General features: G+C 37.7%; 1 protein-coding gene across 1 annotated transcript in view; it reads right to left on the minus strand.

The window, feature by feature from the left end:
• LOC149158852 (negative regulator of systemic acquired resistance SNI1-like) overlaps positions 1–14717 on the minus strand; it is a 269207-nt gene extending 254490 nt beyond the window's left edge. The window contains 5 exon segments of the mRNA XM_089436334.1: positions 20–100; positions 204–297; positions 1082–1148; positions 1272–1418; positions 14511–14717. Of these exon segments, the coding sequence (XP_089292460.1) occupies positions 20–100; positions 204–297; positions 1082–1148; positions 1272–1383 (354 nt within the window). The 5' untranslated portion in view covers positions 1384–1418; positions 14511–14717.
• Between the last annotated feature and the right edge of the window lie 2119 nt (positions 14718–16836).

The raw sequence follows: 16836 nt of genomic DNA on the forward strand, positions 1-16836 counted from the left end.
GCAACAAACAATCCCATGCCTCTGAATTAATGACCAGTTGAGCTTCTATAACATCTGATGAAGACCCTGCCATTTTAGCAACAGTAACTGGTGGAAAACGCTGCAATCAAAAAGCAAGCCAAGTCACTGATAAACATAATGCTTGCAAGTAATCCTCATCACTAAATAGATAGTACAAGCAACTTGTTCAAAGACTTATACACCTTTTCAAGGTCAAGCAACAACTGATAGCTCGTAATTGTTAACTCCAAGGATTTGTTCTCTCTAAGAATTTGGAAAACTGCCTCATACATTTTCCTTATTTTCAGTCACATATCAACATGTCAGCAACAATGTGTAAAGGATGACTACATTTGAAAATTTCATGTCAGCTAAAAAACTGAGAGCTAGAAACATGATGGTAAGAAATCCCCAAAAGACAGCAAGAACCAAAATGTATTGACATATTGGCTAAAGAAATCTGTTATCAAGATTTTAAACATAAAACTTTATATATTAAAAGCAGGGATGGAATGGTCCATCAAGCTGTTCAAAGATTCAATGTTCAAAATCCTACAACAACATTCTGATTCAATGTTCAAAATCCTACAGGCATGCTCCCCTTAGTAATCCAGCTAGGTGTGAAACCACATTAGAGCAGCAAAACAGTGATTCCATTCTAATGGGGAGGAGTTGTTAATGGTGGTTGCCATGCTAACACAGTTTACAGATAGTATGTCCAAGGTGACCTTGACAAAATAGATTCCCCTAGATTGCAGCATCATAGCCAACGGTCTCTGTTTGTAAAGCTGATATTGAAAATGATCTTTTACTCTATTCAATCAAAAGGGGTTTGCCCACCCAACTAAATACAATTAAAAATAAAAGTAGAGACAGAATGGTCCTCAAATGCATGGAAGGGATTGCCCAATTATTGTTCAACTCGGGTGTCTTGGAATTTGAGCTGACTAAAACAAATTGAAAGTTCACGAATAAAAAGAAAAAACATTCAGGAAAAAAGAAGTCCACTGCAAATGCATTAACAAAGGAATAAGGAAACAGAATAGGAAAACTTGTTATGGGACATTAACATCGTACTTACCTTGTAGGAACTTGCGCCATTTCTGGGGTGATACAAATTGCTCGAATTGCAGCTATAAAGGATAATTCTATCCACAAAGTCAAAGTCGTTCTTCATTTTTCACATAGCACACATGAAGATACATATAAATGGAAAAAATTACAAGAAAAGCATCTAAAGCCTAAAACAATGAAAAATCAATGATGGATACTGTCATCTCTGATGTCATCTTGTTCCTTAACACCAATAACATCCAGAAGTGCCATGATATTTTCCTCAGGCAATTGTTGTGGTCTAGATCTGGTACCATTTAGATATCCCATTGCTTCTCGATTTCATCCAATCACCAAACTTTCCCCTAGGAAGAAAAGAGTGAAAAAGTAAGTACAATAAAGCACCATCTTAGAGTGGCAATTAAAGCATAACACTTTTTAGACATGTCAAGATTATGATTTCAAGGAACATTGCAACAAAAGAGGGTGTGTACTAGGTGCATGTGCCAATCAAACAAGGTATGTATATTATACAAGTACACCAGTAATATGACAAGAGAATGGATATATACAAAAACCAAAATGTATATTAACTATTAAGTACATATAAATATCAAAATAGGATATGATACTCTGCAATATGATGCTGATCACCAACTTAACCAAGTTTAAATAATTAACAGGAACTTGCCACCCCGTATATACATGAACGTACTTACCTCTAAAAAGGTTTCATGAATACAAGTTTCAAGCAAGAGTGACGCTAAGGGCATCTGAAGTTGCAATAGGGCTCCTTGATAAAGCAAAAACCCTAATCAAAATCACTTTTAATCCATTATCCTCAATTGGCAAGGCACTAGTTTATGAGATACAGAAAGCCCTAGCTTCCAAATCGTTTAGCCCTTGGTCCTTCTAGGTTAGCAGCCTTCAAAGGGATTTATTTTGCTAGAAAACTCAAAGGAAGTTCATTTGTTTTGATCCCTTCTTCTCCCCTTTCTTGTTCTAGACCTTTTATTTGAAGTTTCACCCGAAACCCTAGGCTTTCCTTGGGTCCCCTTGGGCTTCTTTATGGTCCCGCATCTTCATCACGCTTTGTCTCACAAGGTCACTTAGAAACCCTCTTCTCTTAGGAATCTTAGGTCTAGGGCATCCCTTGCTAAGAAATATCTCTAATTCCATATCTAGGCCTCCTTTGAGCCTTTCTTGGAGAGCCCCCACACCTTGTTTCTAAAGCAAGCAAGCACCCATAATTTGAGTCTCCCCTATGAAAGGGCTCTTGAAATCACTATCTATCCCATCAGTGACTCACCATTCATAGTGATTTCCCTCATATCGGGACTCCTCCCATCGGTGTAAGTCCGTAAAGAACAGGGGACATCGATTGAGGTGACAGTGGGTCCTTTTCCCATCGTTGTCGCTTGATCTAGTAGTAGTCCCCTAAGGACCCCTCCTAGGACCCCTGCTAAATTGAGCGATAACAATTCCTAGGGCCCCATGAGTGCCCCCACATCATTAAGGAACCCATGCACGTCCCAACCCCTAGTGAGTGATGAACTACCTCACCTTAAGGGGGTAATAATTGCTTTACATCATTCCCAGTATGCTCTCATTTCTTGGAGCCTCGAGCACTATACAAAGGAAAAAATCAAGAAAAGGCAAAGGAAAACAAAGAGGAGTGGAAAAACAAAGGCTACAGTAACTCATGTATCCATGATTACTCCCTCCTACATCATTTACCCAATATGTGGGCATTCCTCATCATTGTTATCCTAAGAAACTGGATTTGTCCTCCCCCCAGTGTCCCAATCCCATGAATCGGAAATGATTCTCTAGGACACATGTCTGATTCACAACTCTAGCGTGCCCTAGCACGTAGGATTCGATGGGCCAGCGAGTCCTGATTTCAGAACACGTGTCCCTCTGAAAAGCGCGTTGCGCAGCCTTTAAAACCTGATTTGGGCAATTTCTCACTCATTCTTGAGTGTCTCTCTTGTTGTGGGTGTGTGGAAGCAACTAGCAAAGGGTTTGGGAGCATTTTGGAGGTGATTCAAGCAACACGTAAGTGCATTTTGCTTCTATTTTTTTGCATTTTTGCTACAACAGTTTGCATGCCCATTTGTTTTACAAGTTTGTGCATTATTTCTTATTTTTTACAGCATTCATGGCTTAACCAAGGGCAGCAGGGAAGGGGCAAAGGAAGGGGAAGAATGTCCACATTAGTGATGCCCCTTTTGTTCCAATTTCATTAGGGTCTACAAGTGTTCCCTCTGTTGGAAGTGGGGATGCAACAGCAGCTTCAAATGTTGAAGGCAGAATAAATTTAGAAAGACAGCAGGCTCAAGAAAGCAAATATCCCTGGTGGAAGTATGTCACAAGAGATCAAGGGCTAGGCAGCAAGTTGAAGGGAGGCGGCGATGTTGCTTGGAAATGAAACTATTGCAACAATCATTTCAAGAGCACTTATTACCATGTGAAAGCTCATTTGTTGGGCTTACCAAGTTGTGGAATTAGAGCATGTGCAAATGTGTCTTTAGCTAAGAGGAAAGAAATGGAAAAAAAGGTCAATGTTGGTGTGGCAAGGGTGGTTGCATCATCTAAAAAAACAAGAATGATGATCCCCTTCCATTCTTGAGGAAAAGCAGCAGCAAATTTCCATTTGAGATTTTTGGTGGGGGTGTGGGTCAAGCAGCAAAAAGAAAGGCAGTGGCACTTGGTCCAATGGACAAGATTTTTCAGAAAGAGAGATGGGAAGAGCTTGATATCACCATTGCATTTTTTTCTATCTGAACTTCATATCCTTTAATGTTGCACACTCACCTTTATTTCTTGAGATGTGTCGAGCTCTAACTCAAGGGGCTCCATCAGGGTATGTGTCTCATGGGTCAGAGAAGCTTAAAACCACATTTTTGACTAAGGCAAAGAAAGAAGGGGACAAAATGCTTGAGCCTATTAAATTAGCATGGCCAACATCTGGGGTTAGTATTGTTTATGATAGATGGACAAATCCAACACGCCACCCACTCATCAATTTCATGGTGTCTTCCTTGAATGGACCAGTTTTCTTGAAATCAGTGGATGCACTTGGACAATACAAGGATGCACAATATATTGGTGAGTTGTTCATTAAAATTATTGAAGATGCAGGTGTTGATTATTATGTGCAAATCATTACAGACAATGCGCCTGTTTGCAAGGTTGTTGGCATGACTGTGGAAGCTAAATATCCACAAGTATTTTGGACACCTTGCATTGTCCATTCTTTGACTTTAGCACTTAAAACTATTGCTTTTGATGTGCCTTGGATTGGAAGTGTTATTGAGGATGCACGGCATATCCGCAACTTTGTACAAACTTATACAAATGCTCTCACAATCTACAAGGAGTACACCCATCTATCATTGTTGAAGATTGCAGATACACAGTTTGGCTCTTCATTCATCATGTTGAAGAGGTTGAGGGAGGTCAAGGCCACTCTTTGGGCCATGGTTATTTCAGAGTTTTGGTCTTTTTGGAGAAAGACGGGTCAAGCAACCCCAAAAAGAGTCAAGGACACAGTGTTAGATGACGCTTGGTGGGAAAGGGTTCTCACTATTAAGATCATGGACCCGATCATTACTTTACTACGATTTGCAGATAGACCAACCCATCCTAGGAGAGGTTTATGAGGGTTGGGATTCCATGATTGAGTCTGTGAGGACCATTATTTTACAGAGTAAGTGCCCTGAGTATCAGACATCATCAAAGGCCTTCTTCACCACCATACAGGATATTCTTGTTAGCAAATGGGACAAGAATTACACACCTTTGCATTGTTTGGTTCACTCATTGAACCCAAAATACTACAGACATGAGGTGTTGAATGGTGGCCTTCCTGCAGATTCCCTCCTCACATGGATGGTGAAATTTCACAAGGGAGGAAGGATGCATTGAGGCAGATATTTCAGAATAGAGCATCCCTTGATGAGTTGGACTTTGCAGAGTTTTCCACTGGCTTTAGGAGATTTGCAAGCTATGATGTGATTAGAGACAGGGGGGCTAAGAAGCCCTATTCTTGGTGGGCAACAAGCCCTCCTCTACAGTCGTTAGCCATGAGGCTCCTCTCTCTTGTGACTTCACCCTCTTGTTGTGAGAGGAACTGGAGCACATATGGGGATTTGTATAGTGTCAAGAAGAGCAGGCTTGAGCAGTCTAGGGCAGAGACAACAGTGTACGTGTACACCAACCTTCGCCTTATTTACAAGCGAGGGATGAGTGGTTGAAGGGAAAGACAAAGATGTGGGACATCTTTCTTAATGACCCAATGCTAGAGCCTGTCACTTTTGATGATGGTGATAGGGTCATCCTCCACACCAGCACATGCAGAGATTACATTGGATATAGAGGAGGATGTAGCAGAGGAGAGCAATGGTGACCATGACAGCCATGTTGATTTTGATGATGATGATTGATGAGCTACCTACTACCTTGTAGTTGTTTTGTATTTGCTATTTCTATTTGCCATTGGCATTGCTACTACTTATGTAACACATTTTGATTTTGATGACTTAATGAGAAAATTGCAGTTTCTTGTCTTTCTCCTATTGGATCATTGATGAATCTATCACAATTGTATTTGTATGCATAATGTTACATTGTACAACTTACAAATTTTAAATTTACAATGTAGAATCTAGATCTATGTCTGAATTTGTATCATGAATGAGAATTTGTGTAAGAAATATCTATTTAGTATTAATTTTTAATATATATATATATATATATATATATATATATATATATAAAATAATATATAACGTGTCCTACGTGTCATGTTCCGGGGGGTCTATGTGCCCCGTGTCGGACACTCGAATTTGCGTGTCCAGTGTCCACATGTTAGGTGACTTAGTTGTTATCCTTGTACCCATGGCATCTAGCCTTGAGACCCCTGTTTCCTATCCATTTCATCATCATTCACATGCCACCTATTAAATGAAAGACGTACCAAGGACCTGTCTTCCCCTTACAGGTTGAAAACTCCTAATTAGGTCATTTATTAACCACTCCAACCTAGGGAGGTAACACTATCACGAAATCAAAGCCCCAAATCTAGAAGAGAAGCCCCATATGAAGTCTCAAAGTGCCCTTGATTAAAAATCTTGGCTCACTTAGATGCTCTAAGAATTATTGTACTTGATGGTGAGGATGCAACAATGGACATTATATGTGACTTGCAAGTGGTTTCATCATGGGTTGGGCAACTTAACTAAGGCCTAAGTCCACTAAAGGAGCATATGACACCTTACGGGTGAAGCATTGAGACGCATGGAACTCCTGCACTTGCAGAGCCTCATTACTTCATTCCATAGGCACCTACAATACTGTTGAAAAATGTAACTAGTGTCGGTCTTCATAATTGTATTTGAGTCATGATGTAATGTATTTATCAAAAGAAAGAAAAAGAAATTTTATTATGAAAGAAAATTATTTATTAGGCATGGGTTTCATGCTTTATTATTTTTAGGTCAAAGCCTCCATTGTAGGGTTCTAGGGTTTGTGTAGAGTCTTTGTCCTTGTCATTATGTAAAAGACCCTTCCTAGGCTTTATCGGTCAAATAAGTCATTTAGGCCTCCTCCACCAAGTCGGCCTCAACCTAGAGAAGTCGACGTCATTGGGAGACAAAATCAACTATATGAAGGCAACAACTCAACCTCATTTGGAGCATATCTCAAACAAGTTCGATTTGAAATAGCTGGAGGAAGAAAAGAGAGAGAAATCCCTAAGAAGAAAGAGAAAAACCTAGCGAAGGAGAAGGAATTTTTTGTCAAGCAAAAGAAATCAAATTTTATCTCTCTACTACGACACATGCGAAGTTTCTGGGTTGTTGGGAGGGCCAAAATTGCAGACCTGAAGATGGGTCGAAACTCTAAAGCAATAGGGCCGAAATTTTGTCTTTGATGCAATGTTGTTGCAATTGATCTTTGAAGTTTAGAAGGATAGTTTGAGGGTTGACATGGTGGAGGAAGAAGGTCTTTTGGTTTGGTATAAGGTCTTGGATTGTCTCAAGTTTGATTTGAATCTGATATTGGAAGAGTTTGACTGGGTTTTCCCTTATAGAAGGGTTTTAGCCCTGGCTGAGTGCCCATATCTAGGGTGTCGTTAATCTTCATGTTTTGATTTGATGAGTGCTTAATGAAAAGAAGATAAAAGAAGAACATAAAGAAAGTTAATAAGACTACAAGAATATCACAAGTAATTATCAATATAAGAGAATCTTTCTACCTTTTTTATTTTCTAACATGGAATCAGAGCTAAGGTGAAGGAGGAAGGAAAAAGGCAGCTTGAAGGTCTATTGGAAGAAGGGTTAAGAAGGAAAGGATCATATAAGAAGAAAAGCCTACTATTTATATCAAGTAAAGGAGATATTATAAAGTCTATGGCAACCTCAATGAAGACAGAAAATAAGCTAGAAGGAGCCTCCAACTACAGGGCATGGAAGAAGAGGATGGATCTTATTCTTGCTAAGCATAAAATTTTGGATTTTTTTCAAGGAAAAGTTAAGAAACCTACAGATGGTTGTTGGAATACTAGGTCTACTAAAATCTTGGAGCTCTTTTGCATTAGGAATTAGCAGTTGGAAGAATACACCAACCTTTCCCGCATCTCATTAGTAAGTGACAAAAGGGAGGGTGAAGAAAACAACACTTCAAATGCCTACTCTGCCAGGGAGTATACAAGAAGTTCAAAGGACCAAAGAAGAAAGTTGATCTATCAAATATTGAATGCTACAATTGTCATAAGATGGGACACTACAAAAGTCAATGTCCTAAAAATCCAAAAAATAAGAAGAGAGAAAGAGAATATGCAAATATTGTCGATGAAGCTCCACCCAAGAAAAACAAGACTGAAGAATCTGAAGTCAAAAATTTATTTGCTTAAGTCTCTTAGGGATACTATCCCTTGCATATCCTTCTACTTTAAGTTTCGTAATTTTATGTTCTGATTTCTAGACTTCATAGATCCAATATATCTTGTTAGAACTTTTTGAATTGTTTAAAGTTGTAGGTATCCCTCAAAAGGACTAGATTAAGAGGGAGACTTCACCATTTTACCAAAAGATAAGTATATTGTTCTTTGTTTCATCTTTCATGTTTGGTTTCCTCCTCACATCGAGATTTGTTCGTATTGTATACTCCTAATCCTTTCTTTATATTTTCCTTGGTAGGAAAGCTTGCAAAATACACAAAGGTTATGGAGTAAACTTCAAAGGAAAGATTTGAGTCATGAAAGAAGCTCTTTTGCAAAGAAAACCCTTTAGAATGATACTCTACGAGGTTTGTTAAAAAATAACTCAACGTATGTCTTAAACAAGTTTTGTTGCAAGGTTTTCTTCATATAAAAGGTATGATCACTCTTCTTTTGAAATTTGTTTTACGCTACTAAAATCTTTATGTCTAGGTTTTGAATCATAAAGATTCTTGTTAGGGTGATTAATCATTAGATTGAATCTACCCTTGTTATACTGTCTCTTGTCATTTGATCATTCTTGTGAAAGCCTAACCTTTAGGGTTCACTATAAAACCCTGGCCTCTTAATGCTAAGGGTATATCAATGTCAATAATGAAACCCTAGTCTACTTGGGAGTTAGAACTTATAATGTAAACCTATTCTTTTGAAGTTTAGGGTTTTGCTAATGTTGTGGTAAAAACCCTAGTCCTTTAGGGTTTGTTATTAATGTCTAGCTTATATAATGAAACCCTAGATTTTTAGAAATTGATGATTTAGGGTTTATGAACAAAACCCTTGTAATAACTAAAGTAAAGTCCTAGGAATGAAAACCTAGGTGTATATTCTTTTGTATGATCAAAACCCTAGCCTGGTCAAAATTGTTATCTAATTTGGAATTTGATGTTTGCATCTAGGGTTTACAACAAAATCATAAAAAGAAATTGATATAAGGAAATAACAATGAAACCCTAGATATGAAATGCTAGTATGCTAATTTGATTGTTGATATACATAATTTGACTTTATTGGTGAAATCTAGGGTTTGCAACAAACCCTAGTAGAGTTTGACATGTAATTCTAAGAGCATATTGTTGAAACCTTATGATTGGATTGATATCTTGATTGAATTGTTGATATCTAAGGCTTTATGTCTCGAAGATGGAGTCTAGGGTTTATGACAAAATCCTAGCAAGATGTTGAAGTCTAATATATAAAAGATGTAACCTTTGTTGATCATGAACCTAACTAGGTTTAGGTATTTAATGTCTAAAAGCTTGAATGTTTTGATGCTTCCATTGTAATGACATAATTTTGATATAGTTGACTTCATGCTTCTATATATTTCTATTTAGTTGTACTTGATATTAAAGTTTTATAAGTACATAATCTTCAAGATGTTAAAGATGTTCATAATAATGATGATGAGCATGATGAAGGAAGCTATAAGAATAATGATGATCAAGATGACCTTGATGCCATAAAGCCTTGAAAGATTGAAGTCTCTTCGATGTTATAAAAGAAGGAAGTTGTTGAGTTGAGAGGGAGCTTGGATAAAAGAAAGGATATATCTCCCCCATTAAGAGGGAGGGCATATTATGCCAGTCATAGTGATACCTTGAAGAAAGAATCAATGAAAGTACTACAAATAAATTTGCAAACAAAAGACTTGAGAAGTACTGAGGCTGTATTTGGTGCTACTGAAGAAGTGAAAGAATAAAGCTTCCAACAAGTTGTATTTGGATAACTTGGTGATGATATAAGTAGCATCATAATGATTAAGGACCCCAAAGGTTTGTGTTTACTTGTATATATCTTTTAAGGTTCAATACTTATTGGGGTTGTGGTTGTACAAGATCTCTTCGCAAAAAGATTGAACGTTTAAAGCATGCTTGGATTGGTGGATATATATCTGAATTAGTTGATTAGGAGAGATAAAGCATCATGGAGCGACAAGATGCTTGGGAGGACATTTGGCCAGCCTATGTGTTGATGTCTACATCTCGAAGCAGGGAAGGTGGCATTGGTCTTGTAGCTCCAACCTTGGATACGCACCTAAATCCCTAAGTTGGTGTTAGAGCTTAAAAGCCTGATGGTACCTAGAGTAGCTAAAGCTTGAGTACACCTTAGTCCCACCCAATTAGAGTACCCTGATTAGGTATCTAATCTATAGCACTGTGTGTGCTGTGACTCTTCATAAAGCATATCATTTTGACATCTTCCATGTACCTTTGTATATATATTTAATTATGAATACCTCCCTAGTTAAGAGGGAGTGTTTAAAAACGTAACTAGTATTAGTCTTCATAATTGTATTTGAGTCATAATGTAATGTATTTATCAAAAGAAAGAAAAAGAAATTTTATTATGAAAGAAAATTATTTATTAAGCATGTGTTTCATGCTTTATTATTTTTAGGTCAAAGCCTCCATTGTAGGCTTCTAGGGTTTGTGTCAAGAGTCCTTGTCCTTGTCATTATGTAAAAGACCCTTCTTGGGATTTATCGATCAAGAAAGAAATTTATTTTAGTGTCAAATAAGTAATTTAGGCCTCCTCCACCAAGTCGGCCTCAAGATGGACAAGTCGACCTTATTGGGAGCATATCTCAAGCAAGTTCAATCTGAAATAGTTGGAGGAAGAAAAGAGAGAGAAATCCCTAAGAAGAAAGAGAAAAAACTAGCGAAGGAGAGAGAAGTTTTTGTCAAGCAAAAGAAGTAAAATTCTCTCTACTACCACACGTGCGAAGTTTCTGGATTGCTGGGACGGTCGAAATTGCAAACTTGAAGCTGAGCCGAAACTCTGAAGCAGTAGGGCCGAAATTTTGTCTTTGATGCAGTATTGATGCATTGTTGTTGCAATTGATCTTTGAAGTTTGGAAGGACAGTTTGAGGGCTGACTTGGTGGAGAGGAAGGTCTTTTGGTTTGGTCTAAGGTCTCAGATTGTCTCAAGTTTGATTTGAATCTGCTAGCAGAAGAGTTTGATTGGGTTTTCTCCTATAGAGGGGTTTTAGCCCTCGTTGAGTGCCTATATCTAGTGTCGTTGATCTTCATTTTTTGATTTGATGATTACTTGATGAAAAGAAGATAAAAGAAGAACATAAAGAAAGTTAATAAGACCACAAGAATATCACAAGTAATTAACAATATAAGAGAATCCTTCTGCCTTTCTAATTTTCTAACAAGTACCACAGCAGTCTACACTTTGCCCCATATTATTCATGAGATGGTGCACTTGGACAAGCATGCCCCAACCGACTTAGCAGTGCACACGTGGTTTGGCAGCTAATCTGAGGCCCAAATGAGGATTATCTCACCCTTAGAGACATGGGAGGGCTAGCACCATTCTCCAAGCCCTCAACGATGGGGCAGATTTTGGCCATTATATCACCTGGAAACCCATGAGAGACCCATTTTGTGCCCCAAACATAAAACTGGGGTCCACTTGATGATTTACATGGATGTTTGGGGGCCAACCCCTAGTAGATGATTATGGAGCCTTTTGATTGATTTCGGCACAAGGATAGTTCAACGCATGCCTCAAGAAGGACCATGCAGTGATGACATCAGCATTTCAACCCTCTTGTTGATTTATCTTTATGATTTTTAACTGGCTATGTGGTTGGCTTGCGACCACAATAAGTTTTTCCCTCCATTTGACAACTAAGAGGGGCTCCTAGGCAAAGATTAGACTTAATAGATCGTGTATAAATAGATGAGAGCTCATTTGAGCTTCTCATAATCATCACACTTGGATTAAATCTCTTGAGGAGAACTCACACTTATTTCTTTGGCTATTGGAGAATCCTTGGATGCCTTTTGACATTTGGAGCTAGTTGGATTTTGTATTTGGAGCTCTTTCGTGGATATTGGATGGATATATTGCATGTCATCTTGTAAGTACCTTATGTTGATGGAATTTCTCTTGAATTTGTTTAATGTATGGAATTGCTACTACTAGAACATGCTAAATTGTATACTAATTTTTGAAGCTTTTTGGTTGAGAATTACATATGTTATTCAATGTATGGCATGTAATGAATGTTCCTAGTGGAGGAAAATCTTTGAACTCTCCATGAAAATCCATCAAATTTGAAGTGGGTAAATGCTTAAACTTGGTACCTAGGGCATCATTTTTAAGCCTCCTTAGAAACGATTTAGCTCATCTTGAACATCCTAAAACTCCATATGCCCAAAGGACACGGCACTAATCCAAGTCCTTGGTGGTCATCTCTATTTTTCATCAATAATTTTTCATCTTAAAATTTGGTCCTTTAAGGTTAAGGCGAAAATCTAGGGCTTGCTACAAAATTTTAAGAAGGAGATTTTTTATGGAGCTCATCTAGAAAATCTCTTACCCCAAGTGTTGCTCCAAGAGGGAAACCCTAGTTTCTTCTCCCTCAACTTGAGGACTTCCTTGAGGACTGTATGAGCTTAGTACTTGCTAAAGTATATCATAAGAAGCCCTTTCTCCTTATTGCCTTGATCTTGGGTACCTTCATCCACGATAATTCACAAAACCCTAGGTCTTGTGCAATCCATTTCTAGGTCTTTCATAGGGAGTGAAATACCTTTTGATGCATTATATCATAACCTTGAGCACTCTTTGAGAGGTCCTAATCAATCACCATGCACCTTAAACCCTAGAATATCTATCAAAGGTGATTAGCCTCCTATCGGGACTCCTCCCATTGGTGAAAGTCCGTAAAGAGCAGGGGACCTTGCCTGTGGTGACAATGGGTCATTGTCCCATTGTTAGCACTTAGTCCGCCTTCTTGTCCTATAGGCTTTCCCTCTCTAGCACGAGCCTTCCTGATTGATTAGCGCTCTTCACTAATTGATCAACTTGGTGCCAGTATTTATACTGATCCCTGCTCTGATACCATGTTAAATTTCCATGATAACTCTGCAACTACTTAGATGAATAACTAATAACTGAAACTAGTTAACTTTCCCCAAGATACAAAGCTTCTTAAGAAGTTATAAGCAACATAATAAAAAAAACACAGAGATATAACACATCACACAATTGACACACTTTTCTCAGGAAAACCTGCTTGCTTCGTGTGGCTATTTTATTGATTGTCTTGAAGCAATTGAATCTATTACAAAGCAATCTATCTCTCTTGAGAAAGTGTTATGCTTCTCACACAATCTCAGCTAATACAATTCATCTTGTCCTACCTTGATCACTACCTAATCTCGGTTCCTTTACACAATTGATCCTTTGTTGCCTCCTTGACTTGCTCTACAAACCCTGTTGTCTTGCTTCAATTCTACTCCTCCTTCCTTGTGCACTTGGCCTCCCTATTCCTTGCATTGATTCTTCCTATTTCCTAGCACACTTTTGGCCCTATTTCTTAGTGCACTTGAGCTCTTGTTTTTTAGGACCCCAACTCCACACAACCTGCGCACAACCAATTCTCCTAAATTCTAGCGCACTTGTGCTCCTATTATTTAGGACACAATCCTTGCGCTCCACAATCAAAGCTCTCTCACACTATAACTCGTGAGCTTTGTCTTGTCACAATCCTTCGTGCACAAAACAATTGTAATTTGCTTGTGCCTTCATCCTCTTAATATTGACTTCTTTAATTCTAATTTAATTCTCTTAATAAATCATTAATAACAGGAATGAGAAACTTATCGTTAGGGTAAGCCTGTTTAAAGCCCGACAAACTGGACACATGCACCACGAAGAGTCCTTTTTGTGGACTATAACCACTGGTGTAAAGAAATCATTTTGACTGGGCCGGATGATTCCTGCATCGATCATCTCTTGCACCGCGCAAACAATCTCCCTCTTTGGAGCATATAAGTAGCGATGTGGTCAGATATTCATTATTCAATCTGGTATTTGGCCAGCCTAGTGCATATCCGAAGAGGAAATAAAAGGCATGAAAGGCATTGAGATTTAGAAAGCTAGAAAGAAAAAAACCAGGGAACACGAATTAGAGAGCTCCGCTGTCTAAACCACATAAACCCAAGCTGCCGTCCCTGATGTGCGAAAGCATGTCAATTTGAGGAAATTGAAAACAATCCAAATCTTATTAGGACCATGCAAAGCCTAGAGGGGCGAGACCACTTCTGTAAAAGTGGGCATGAGAGCACCAACTTCAAAATTTTAAATCCAATAATTTTCTTCATTACAGATTGCATTTTTCCCCGTGAGTAGCCGAAATTGCATTATTACAGCAGTACAAGTTGGAGACTTGAATTCTTCTAGTAACCTTCGAAACTACACGCATTCCTATTCCACCTATTCTTAGTTGAATCTGTGTGTAATTATTCATATTGAAATAAATTATAGTTTTATGACAAAAGCAGCAAAAGATATTTACGGAATATTGAATCACCCAACCTGGATATTTTTGGAGTAAAACAGAGAAACGCAAGTCACGAGTTCAGACTTTAAATTAACCGTTTAATAAGAAAACAACAAGAATGAAAGTGGGTACGTAAGGTTTTTGGCATGTACCTCGAGGACGCAGAGTTTCAGGAAGTTACAGAGAAACTTTTAATAAAGGTATACCATTCGAACACCAGACTTGCGCGGGGCAGCTCATGTACCGATTGGAAATGCTTTAAGAGTGTCGTGGAAGGAACATATGCATAAAATGTATTTATTATATCAAATTCCCGCGGCACTTTCAATATTCTGAGAGGGTGAGTATTAATATAAAGGCTTGTGCCGGTACTGGGAAAAGGAGACGATGGTGGCTTGTCGGTGTTGGAAATACCCATTGGAATATGACACACGTCGTGTTTTTTCGTACATGTATTTGAAACAGGAAATTAAGAAATGCACTTAATTACTTTATGTTTCATTTTCACATGAAACAGGTGTGAAGGCCAGTGGAATAGAAGGAGACTAAAAAGGGCAGAAACTTTGTGTTTCATATTCACATGAAACAGGTGTGAAGATCAGTGGAATAGGAGGAGACTAAAAAGGGCAGAATTAAGTATTATATTTTATTGTTGTAGGATGAAATGGTTTTTAAATATTTCATATAAAAAATTTAAATGCAGTGCCCAAGAGGTTTGATTTAAGCGTGAAAAGCAGATGAAATGGTTTTTAAATGTTTTATATAAAAAATTTAAATGCAGTGCTCAAGAGGTTTGATTTAATTTCACCATGGACTAAGGAGAGTTTAATTTTTATGAGGTTTGATTTAATTTCACGAGTAAGGAGGTTTAATTTTCATGAGAGTTGGATATTTTGAAAGTCATATTATTATTGGATAAGGTTTAATTCTCATGAGGGTGTTTTACTTTGGAAACTATTGAGACATCTTGAGGTAATTGTTGAACTTGTCTTGTTTTGGAAGCCATGGAGACACCTTAAGTTAGTTGTTGAACTTGTGGTTGCACCCAAAGAGATTATGATAATAATAATTTAATTTGAAGGACAATGGACCCTCACATAGTGATTTGAGAAGCCATGGAGACACCTTGAGTTAGTTGTTGAGATCCCTTTGTTTGTGGGATAAGGGATCCTCCTTCACATAGTGATTTGAATACAAAAGTATACAAAGGTGTGCATACTTTATCCCCCTCTAGTTTTGAAACTATGACCTCTTAAGAGGAAACACATGTTGTTAACCACTAGGCTAACTCAAGTATCATGGCCCATACACACAAAAGTGGATCAAAGGTCACACCCATGTCCTTCTTTTAAAATACCCAATGGGGTTAAATTAAGTGGTGGAGAGAGAGGAGTTTTTCATAGTTGAGTAAATTTAAGTTCCCATGAGGACCTAACCCTAAAGTTATGGCAACACCTTGAGGTAGTGGTCAAATGTGTGTTTACACCTAGAGAGATTATATTAAATATTTTCATGAGTCGTGCACATGTAAGTGGATCAAAGCCCATTCCCATGTCCTTCAATTTTTTAAACTTGCGCGATGAGTTGGGGGAAGGGATCATCTAATATCCTCAGTGAAATATAATGGTCCAATTTGCTTAGGGATTAGGTAGGGTTTATAATAATCATGCTTCATTCTCATATTGTTTTTGGATATATGTTAATTTTAATTAAATCCTTAAGTACCAAAGCATGTCTAGTCAAAAACCATCTAAACTCCTTAATTACAAAAATCCATTTTTCTTCTAGCCAAATCAATAGCATCTCCTTTTCCCATATTAAATGAGAACTAAATATGCAAGCTAATCATTAGGCTAAGGCATCATCTAATCTAGAGCTCAAGATAATGGTAAAAAATGAGGTGGTAAGTTCATTTCAAATTTCTTAGCCATTGTGAATAATCTCATTTCAAGTTCAAGGCCAAGGTATGCACCACTCAAGTTAATAGTGAATCGCATTCTCAACATGTTGGTCAAAGTGAAAAAGAAACCAATTGTGTCGTACAAAGAATAGTTAATAGAGATTGAAAAGTCATATCCTGTGCATTTTAGGGTTGACAAATCCAAGACAATGCAAATCCCTAATTTGGTTTAGTTTTTCCAAATAGTTTATATTTCAAACTTTTATATGCATTAAGCTACCTCTCAAAACACTCGAAACTAGAAGATTAATAAATTGTTGATCAATTTTATAAGGATAATAAGATTTATAGTATCAGGCAATTTTACCAAGCTACAAACCTAATATAAACAAATATGTAAAATTTATTATTTACTTCTAATATTTGCTAAAAAGGAGAGATTGTGTGTAGCTAATATATGCAGTGTGCCTATGTCCCCTCCTATAGAAGGGGAGACTTGTGTTGCTCTATCAAAGAAAGATTAGGGGATAAATTTTTTTTTTATATCGACCGGTGTGGGAGGCACAGAAGAAATAGTT

Source organism: Pinus tabuliformis, chromosome 5_2, assembly GCF_031772625.1.
Source record: "Pinus tabuliformis cultivar Carrire ecotype Pingquan chromosome 5_2, CPIR1, whole genome shotgun sequence".
In the NCBI taxonomy this organism is placed as follows: domain Eukaryota; kingdom Viridiplantae; phylum Streptophyta; class Pinopsida; order Pinales; family Pinaceae; genus Pinus; species Pinus tabuliformis.